At 40.6% G+C, this 9927-nt stretch overlaps 1 protein-coding gene across 4 annotated transcripts; it reads left to right on the forward strand.

The window, feature by feature from the left end:
- Positions 1-198: 198 nt before the first annotated feature.
- LOC110491979 (transposable element Tc1 transposase) lies at positions 199-3670 on the forward strand. Of its 4 annotated transcripts, none has more exons than XM_090202791.1 (4): positions 200-276; positions 391-417; positions 866-2173; positions 2634-3670. In XM_090202791.1, the coding sequence occupies exon 3, from the start codon at positions 986-988 to the stop codon at positions 1997-1999; it is 1014 nt and encodes a 337-aa protein (XP_090058917.1). In that variant the 5' UTR covers positions 200-276; positions 391-417; positions 866-985; the 3' UTR covers positions 2000-2173; positions 2634-3670. The 4 variants fall into 4 exon arrangements, 2 of the variants coding, with proteins under 2 accessions (XP_090058917.1, XP_090058916.1); XM_090202790.1 differs by having other exon boundaries at positions 202-295; XR_016487270.1 differs by lacking the exon at positions 866-2173 and having other exon boundaries at positions 199-295.
- The last annotated feature ends 6257 nt before the right edge of the window (positions 3671-9927 follow it).

Genomic DNA, 9927 nt, shown 5'->3' on the forward strand with positions numbered 1-9927 from the left:
AATATTGTCTTATGAATCTCCCCCATCTAAAATAATGTACAGAATAAATACTGTACATGTAATTACATGGCTTTCTACACTGCATAACATATATGCCTCCGTAAAAGAGACATTTTGTAATTATATACAAAAATAATGTCGATTGAGACTCGTCTTAGCACAGTTCAAAGCCATATATATTATTGAGCGTCCAACAATGATGACGTAATCACAGTTTATAAATAAACAATCGAACAACTGTCACCGTCTTCTTGGAGACGGTGCCATCTTGTAAAGGTGCACAGAGAACTGAATTGTAAGAGTTGTCTAGCGTCAAATACGAATCCAAAATAATCCTATCTAACTAAAAGCCATCCGACTAATCAACCTTTCTCTCCCCTTTCCTTACAGACACCCCTCCACAGCATGAGGGCCAAGGTGAGTCATTTCCCCTCTAAACAATTCATTTGTAGTCCGCTTGTTGCATTGCTAGCTAAGAGTTAGCCAGCGAATACCTAACTTACTAGCTAGTTCAGCCGTCTAACTAGTTGTAGACACAATAACAAACTGCACACAATTTGGAAACTACCTGCTAAGCCACATTGAATTATCTTCAATTTAATAATTAGCCATGGCTTTCTGAGCCAACTGAAATGGTTGTTGTTGCCAAAAGTTGAGTGACACAAATTACTTTTTTCAGTATGCTGTCTCAGTTTGTATGATGGCAATTTGAATATACTCCAGAATGTTATGAAGAGTGATCAGATGAATTGCAAAGTCCCTCTTTGCCATGCAAATGAACTGAATCCCCAATAAACATTTCCACTGCATTTCAGCCCTGCCACAAGGACCAGCTGACATGTCACTGATTCTCTCATTAACACAGGTGTGAGTGTTGACGAGGACAAGGCTGGAGATCACTCTCATGCTGATTGAGTACGACTAACTGACTGGAAGCTTCAAAGGGAGGGTGGCGCTTCGAATCACTGTTCTTCCTCTGTCAACCATGGTTACTTGCAAGGAAACACGTGCCGTCATCATTGCTTTGCACAAAAAGGGCTTCACTGGCAAGGATATTGCTGCCAGGAAGATTGCACCTGAGTCAACCATTTATCGGATCATCAAGAACTTCAAGGAGAGCGGTTCAATTGTTGTGAAGAAGGCTTCAGGGCGCCCAAGAAAATCCAGCAAGCGCCAGGACCGTCTCCTAAAGTTGATTCAGCTGCAGGATCGGGGCACCACTAGTACAGCGCTTGCTCAGGAATGGCAGCAGGCAGGTGTGAGTGCATCTGCACGCACAGTGAGGCGAAGACTTTTGGAGGATGGCCTGGTGTCAAGGGCAGCAAAGAAGCCACTTCTCTCCAGGAAAAACATCAGGGACAGACTGATATTCTGCAGAAGGTACAGAGAGTGGACTGCTGAGGACTGGGGTAAAGTCATTTTCTCTGATGAGTGCCCTTTCCAATTGTTTGGGGCATCTGGAAAAAAGCTTGTCCGGAGAAGAGAAGGTGAGCGCTACCATCAGTCCTGTGTCATGCCAACAGTAAAGCATCCTGAGCCCATTCATTTGTGGGGTTGCTTCTCAGCCAAGGGAGTGGGCTCACTCACAATTTTGTCTAAGAACACAGCCATGAATAAAGAATGGTACCAACACATCCTCCGAGAGCAACTTCTCCCAACCATCCAGGAACAGTTTGGTGACAACCAATGCCTTTTCCAGCATGATGGAGCACCTTGCCATAAGGCAAAAGTGATAACTAAGTGGCTCGGGGAACAAAACATCGATATTTTGGGTCCATGGCCAGGAAACTCCCCAGACCTTAATCCCATTGAGAACTTGTGGTCAATCCTCAAGAGGCGGTTGGACAAACAAAAACCCACAAATTCTGACAAACTCCAAGCATTGATTATGCAAGAATGGGCTGCCATCAGTCAGGATGTGGCCCAGAAATTAATTGACAGCATGCCAGGGCGGATTGCAGAGGTCTTGAAAAAGGAGGGTCAACACTGCAAATATTGACTCAGCATCAACGTCATGTAATTGTCAAAAGCCTTTGACACTTATAAAATGCTTGTAATTATACTTCAGTATTCCATAGTAACATTTGACAAAAATATCTAAAGACACAAGCAGCAAACTGGAAATTAATGTCATTCTCAACTTTTGGCCACGACTGTACATTAGCTACTTGAGGTTAGTGTTTTGCTGCATCAACACTTGCTAGGTTAATATCTCTAGTCCCACTTAGCCAATGTGGCTAGCAACTTAACTGATGTTAGCTGTCAAACCATATAAATGTGTGTGTATATATATTCAAATTTTGATCAAGTTGATGAAATTAGCTTAGTGGGAAGTTTATTTATTCTAAATGCATGGCTCTGTTATCATTACTGAAGCCAAGCATTGTACAATGCTTACAAATGTCAAACGGGCCCTTTCAGTTGATTGGTGGGTGTGCATGACTGCAATGTCTCCAATACACTAGAGCGAATGTTGACCATACTCAGTTTCAGTTTGTGTGGTAGCAATACTGTATTGATAGCAATTTGCTGTGTGACTATGCAACCATGCTTCTGAATTTACGAGTACAGGTGTTTTTTCGGCACTTGTGTATTGCCGTATCACTAACATTGTTTCCTCTGTTCTCTTTCAGTGGAGAAAGAAGCGTATGCGCAGGCTGAAGCGCAAGAGGCGAAAGATGAGGCAGAGGTCAAAATAGACTGCCCCCTTTACAAAACCATGTCTGTGACCTTTCTCATGGACACAACACGAGCACTTGGGAGGTCCTTGGTCCCAAGTCTGGAACAAGACACAGGCCAATGAGATGCTATGAAGAGATGGTGCTATTGTTGGTCAACCACCTGCCTGGGAGATTTGATATGGGGACATTCTGTGTTCTTTACTCTTCTACGAAACCCTCCCTACTCCATCCTCCCTACTCCATCAAGTTTTTGATTTAAAATTAAATGGACTCGATATTGATCTGAAACTGGGTCTAAAAATGTTGAGGCCATTATTTTTCATTATGCCCAATCAAGTTCAGTTGCAAAGATTTGTAACGCTAACCTGAGGGGTATCCTACGACGCAGGTTCAAGGTAACTTTGAACTCGGGATAACCAGTCATACTGAAGTGGCTCACCTTTTAGCTTGGTCAATTTAGGGCAATGAATTCTTAAACTAACCTGTTCCAGGTCTCGCTAACTAATCGCCCAGAGTGATTGAACTGAGTGGAGGCCTAATCTGATTACCCTCTTGCAAAGACTCATCATTTGAGGAAGACTGATTAAATGTTTTATGACAGAATGCATGTGAAAATTAATGCAATGCAACACTGACTTACAAATATGGGGGATGCTTGTGCATAACGCTACGTTTTTGACTGCTTCAAAAGGTTGGCTGCTTCGATAGGCGTGACTGTATTCAAACATATTTAGCTAATGTGCCGCTAACAAACTACATACTATAGCCAAGTGAAATATAAGCTAGCATAATCTAAGGCTGAGGCCGTTTGGATGTGCTGACAAATTCTCTAAAATGAGGTGGGTTACGGTACAAAATAAACATTCCCTGGTGGCTATTCCTGCAGTCAGTAACCCAATTGCATGCGCCCTCAACTTGAGACATAAAGGATCAGGTGCTCACTAACAGGGATGTGAACAATTTGAGAAATAAACTTTTGTGGATATGGAGTGTTTCTGTGATCTTTTATTTGAGCTCATTAAACATGGGGCCAGCACATTACATGTGTTCTCTAGTGCTGGAGAGAATCTGTGAAGACATAGATCATTGTCAGGGTTGTCTAATTGGAATAAAAATTACGCCTGTTTCTTTTGATGTCTGTCCTCAGATATGGAGAGCTGTGAAAGCCTGTCTGCAGATGAGGTCACAGTGAATGTCCCAAGAGACTGCTGGCACATCCTTGTATGTGTACTTATGTTAGCAAATGTTGTCTACAACAATACAGTTAAACGTCACAAATGATAGGTTACAAAGGTATTTCAACTGCAACAGGCCAATCCTTCTGCTGGGTGTGCAGGCTTTTGTTCCAGCCCAGCACTAACCTGATTCAATTGATCAAACTTAATAAGTTGATGTGTTATGTCTGGTCTGGAAAACAAGTCTTCTCACCCAGTAGATGAGGGAGTGTAGCAAGTTTGCCCACCTTTGGTATGGATATTCTTGTTCACCCCAAATTATGCTTTCGTATTAACAGCCGACTTACTAAGATGTATAATATTTACAAACAAGTTTGATTGTTGGTACATTTTGAAATATGTTGATTCACTGAAGTGTTTAAACTTGTTTTTGTTAAACCTCAACATTCAAGATGAACCAGGGTTCATTTTTTATCACAGATCACAATTCTGCAATATAAAAGGTATGAAGGAGATCTGTCTCTAATTTGTTTGTGTTTCTGTGTTGCTTTCTCAAATGAACATGACCTTTTTGTCTAGTTGTGAGCTCCCCGATCTGCTTCGGTTATCTCTCTTGTCTCAGGATATCAGCCAAAGTGAACCCGTTTCGCTGCTTATAATGTCATGCGTCACCAATTCAGCCTTAGGCCTACGGTATGATGGCATTATTGGCCTAATGGGGATGTGCAATCAATGTGCCCCTTGCCATTATATGTCTGAAGCAGAGAATAGTTAAACTCAAACATCATTTGCATATTGTTGAGCTAGCTGCAGTATATGTTCTCCATTTAAAATTATACCAGTAGATAATGTATATGAGTGTAACCATAAGCCATATTTTCTATATTATTTTTCTAACTATAAATTGTTTACTGCAAAACCAACCCTTGTATTCTAGGTACAGTACTGTACATGAAAATAAGGTGCTGACAATTTTTCAGTTAATTCAATTTTTAAAGAATTTAAACAATGGGGTGTGGGGAGAGTTGTAATTCTACCTTGTTTATTTGCTGAGAATTATTTTAGAATGCCAAGACAAAATCAGAAGGTCAATGGCATGGAGGAGGAGGATTGCAGAGATTTTGGTGTTGATGGTGGGCGAAGAGAGATTTGCACAACAATGTTTGCAAGTTAAAGTCACCATTTCCTTTACCCAAAGTACCCATTCATGTGCATGCAGACCTATGTATTTTACATGTAGGCCTATGTACTTTACATTAAGGCCTATGTATTTTACGTGTAGACCTATGTATTTTACGTGTAGACCTATGTATTTTACATGTAGACCTATGTATTTTACGTGTAGACCTATGTATTTTACGTGTAGGCCTATGTATGTTACGTGTAGACCTATGTATTTTACGTGTAGACCTATGTATTTCACATGTAGACCTATGTATTTTACATGTAGACCTATGTATTTTACATGTAGGCCTATGTACTTTACATTAAGGCCTATGTATTTTACGTGTAGACCTATGTATTTTACGTGTAGACCTATGTATTTTACATGTAGACCTATGTATTTTACATGTAGACCTATGTATTTTACATGTAGACCTATGTATTTTACATGTAGGCCTATGTACTTTACATTAAGGCCTATGTATTTCACATGTAGACCTATGTATTTTACATGTAGACCTATGTATTTTACATGTAGGCCTATGTACTTTACATTAAGGCCTATGTATTTCACATGTAGACCTATGTATTTTACATGTAGACCTATGTATTTTACATGTAGACCTATGTATTTTACATGTAGGCCTATGTACTTTACATTAAGGCCTATGTATTTTACGTGTAGACCTATGTATTTTACATGTAGACCTATGTATGTTACGTGTAGACCTATGTATGTTACGTGTAGGCCTATGTATTTTACATGTAGGCCTATGTACTTTACATTAAGGCCTATGTATTTCACATGTAGACCTATGTATGTTACGTGTAGACCTATGTATTTTACATGTAGACCTATGTATGTTACGTGTAGACCTATGTATGTTACGTGTAGGCCTATGTATTTTACATGTAGGCCTATGTACTTTACATTAAGGCCTATGTATTTTACGTGTAGACCTATGTATGTTACGTGTAGGCCTATGTATTTTACATGTAGGCCTATGTACTTTACATTAAGGCCTATGTATTTCACATGTAGACCTATGTATGTTACGTGTAGACCTATGTATTTTACATGTAGACCTATGTATTTTACATGTAGGTCTATGTATTTTACATGTAGACCTATGTATTTTACGTGTAGACCTATGTATTTTACATGTAGACCTATGTATTTTACATGTAGACCTATGTATTTTACATGTAGACCTATGTATTTTACATGTAGACCTATGTATTTTAAATGTAGAACTATGTATTTTACATGTAGACCTATGTATTTTACATGTAGGCCTATGTATTTTACATGTAGGCCTATGTATTTTATAGGAAGTGAGCTATAATCATCAATCTCATGACACAGGTATACTGAAAGAGCCATAAACTATAATATATGAGAATCATAATGTTAAGATACCATAATTCAATTGGTAGCATACAGTGCATTCGGAAAGTGCTCAGACCACTTGACTTTTTCCACATTTTGTTACGTTACAGCCTTATTCTAATATGGATTAAATGCCATTTTTTCCTCATCAATCTACACACAATACCCCATAATGTTTAGAAATGTATAACTAAAAAAAAAGAAATATCTTATTTACGTAAGTATAAACACTCTTTGCTATGAGACTCGAAATTGAGTACAGGTGCACCCTGTTTGCATGGATCATCTTTGAGATGTTTCTACAACTTCATTGGAGCCTACCTGTGGTAAATTCAATTGATTGGACATGATTTGGAAAGGCAAGCATCGGTCTATTTGAAGTCCTACAGTTGACAGTGCATGTCAGAGCAAAAATCAAGCCATGGGGTTGAAGGAATTGTCTGTACAGCTCAGAGACAGGATTGTGACGAGGAACAGATCTGGGGAAGGGTAACCAAACATTTCTGCAGCATTGAAGGTACCCAAGAACACAGTGGCCTCCATCATTCTTAAATGGAAGAAGTTTGAAACCACCTAGGCTCTTCCTAGAGCTGGCCGCCCAGCCAAACTAAGCAATCGGGGGAGAAGGGCCTAGGTCAGGGAGGTGATCAAGAACCTGATGGTAAATCTGACAGAGCTACAGAGTTCCTCTGTGGAGATGGGAGAATCTTCCAGAAGGACAACCTTCTCCGCAGCACTCCACCAATCAGGCCTTTATGGTAGAGTGGCCAGACGGCAGCCACTCCTCAGTAAAAGGCACATGACAGCCCACTTGGAGTTTGCCAAAAGGCACCTAAAGGACTCTCAGACCATGAGAAACAAGATTCTCTGGTCTGATGAAACCAATATTGAAATCTTGAATGCCAAGTGTCATGTCTGGAGGAAACCAGGCACCATCCCTACAGAGAAGCATGGTGGTGGCAGCATCATGCTACGGGGATGTTTTTCAGCGGCAGGGACTGGGAGACTAGTCAGGATCGAGGGAAAGCTGAAAGGAGCAAAGTACAGAGAGAATCTTGATGAAAACCTGCTCCAGAGCGATCAGGACTGCCGACCGGGGGGCGAAGGTTCCCCTTCCAACAGGGCAACGACCCTAAGCACACAGCCAAGACAATGCAGGAGTGGCTTTTGGACAAGCCTCTGAATGTCCTTGAGTGGCTCAGCCAGAGCGCAGACTTGAACCCGATCGATCAAACATCTCTGGAGAGACCTGAAAATAGCTATGCAGCGACACTCCCCATCCAACTTGACAGACCTCGAGAGGATCTGCAGAGAAGAATGGGAGAAACTACCCAAATACAGGTGACCAAGCTTGTAGCATCCTATGCAAGAAGACCTGAGGCTGTAATCGCTGCCAAAGGTGCTTCAACAAAGTACAGAGTAAAGGGTCTGAAAACTTCTGTAAATGTGATATTTCTGTTTTTTTTATTTTTTTATTATACATTTGCTAACATTTTTAAAACCTGTTTTTGCTTTGTCATTATGGGGTATTGTGTGTAAATTGATGAGGGGGAACAATGTAATACAGCCTTATTCTAAAATGTAACTAACAAAATGTGGAAAAAGTCAAAGGGTCTGAGCACGAGCAAACGTGCAAATCTCGAATTCACCCACCATTAACAGCAAAGTAATCTCTGCAATCCCTCCAAATGCCATTGGCCATATTATTTCCTCTCTGTATTCTAGCAAAACCACATCATATAGAACTGGAATACCAGACCCTGCGCTGATTGGCTTTCCACCATCTTTTTAGGTTGCTCTTGCCTGCAACTAATGACAGATGGATCTATGTTTCATGAACAGAAGATTTTCAAGCAAACATCCGCTCCTCACCGGATTGGTTAACGGAAGCGGTGGCCGCGTACAATTTGCATGAAGTAGAGCAAATCTGAACTTTTTCCTATAGCTCCGCTAGAATATCGCGCCGCGCACATTACCACAAGCGGTATATTGCAGCGTGCGGCCGCCAACAGTGGCTCGCTTGTGGGCGTGCTGGCAGCGTGACGAGTTCAGAAGTGATGGAAACCCGAGTACGTAAGAAGCCTGCCAGTGAGATAGAATGTGAAGCCAACTGAAGCTGGTTAGCGTTAGAAAACCCTGAGTAGATCTAGCTAGTTTATTTAGTAGGATACCACTCTCGTTATGTGGAGATGTGATACCCCTATACCAGTCTCGTCAATGAACTCTGCTCTCCAGAATGTGCGTCAATTCTTGCACATACATTTTTTTCATCGTGTGAATTGTTTGCCCGTAGATTTTTTTTGATCAATTCCCCATTACATATACAACCAGTAGGCCGAGTAAATGTACTTTTAATCCTCATCATTTGGTTAGATCAATTTCTGCTAATGAATGTATTACAGTCATTTACTTTTCTCAGAGTAGAAACTTTGTTTGCAGAGTTCATAACCTGCCACACTTGTGAGACATAAGTTGTGGTTTATTTCATTACCATAATTTAGGAGTTTTGTCGAATTTTTGTTTTATTGTCTTTTGTTTGGAGTGCTCCATGTGATTAATGAGCATGTGCATGGTTTCTCTGTCCTGATAATGTTGAGGGAGCACATGGCCTGAGCACAAGCCAACATATTAAATTGATACAACGTTGTTCTTCACCAAGTCAAGACAGAGAGAACGCGAGGTAGACAGGCTGAGTGGAGAGATGAATGAGATTGAAAGAACCTGAATTGTCATCAGGATATTTTCTACTGTTTTTATTTTGTTCGACTTTAGGCCTTTATGTATTTTACTTAGTTGACAATGGAAGTTATAAGTCTACTGTGGCATTGAACTATGGGCTATCTCTGATTCCCATGTGCTTTAGCAGCCAATGGATCACAGTGTATCAATGTGTCCATATGGCATATGCTTTAGTTGAATTTAAACTTTTAGATTAACATTGTTAAAAACCTATGACTGAAATGAAACTGTTCCACGAAAATGCGCATATAACAATAATCACAACTGGCAGGCAGATAGGTAGAAATGGTAGGATAAATTGCAAGCCTCCCCAAACTCGAAACTTTATTATAACACCCATTCACAAAATTAGGACAACCCCCCCCCCCCCCCTATAGAAATCAAATGCCCATCCAACTGATTGGTTCTGGCACTGGACTGCTGCATGCATAGATCGTCTTCTAACAGCTGCCACCTCACAGGGGCTGTGAGTTTGAGAAATGAAAAACCTATGACTGAAATGAAACTGTTCCACGAAAATGTGCATATAAGAATAATCACAACTGGCATTTGCATTAGAAATGGTAGGCTTTTAGTCTGAGGTGAGAGTTTCATCCCAAATGGTACACTGTTCCCTTCACAGTGCACTATTGACCAGGACCTATAGGTCCCTAGTCAAAAGTAGTGCACTATATAGGGAATGGGGTGCCATTTGGGATGCATATTCAGAAAGGGAGACCGTAGCTGTGTTTAGTATGAAAAAAAAAACAGTGTTCAATTAAACGGAAATGGTGCCGTT

Source organism: Oncorhynchus mykiss, chromosome 16 (assembly GCF_057628025.1).
Source record: "Oncorhynchus mykiss isolate SJ-2025 chromosome 16, ASM5762802v1, whole genome shotgun sequence".
Lineage (NCBI taxonomy): Eukaryota > Metazoa > Chordata > Actinopteri > Salmoniformes > Salmonidae > Oncorhynchus > Oncorhynchus mykiss.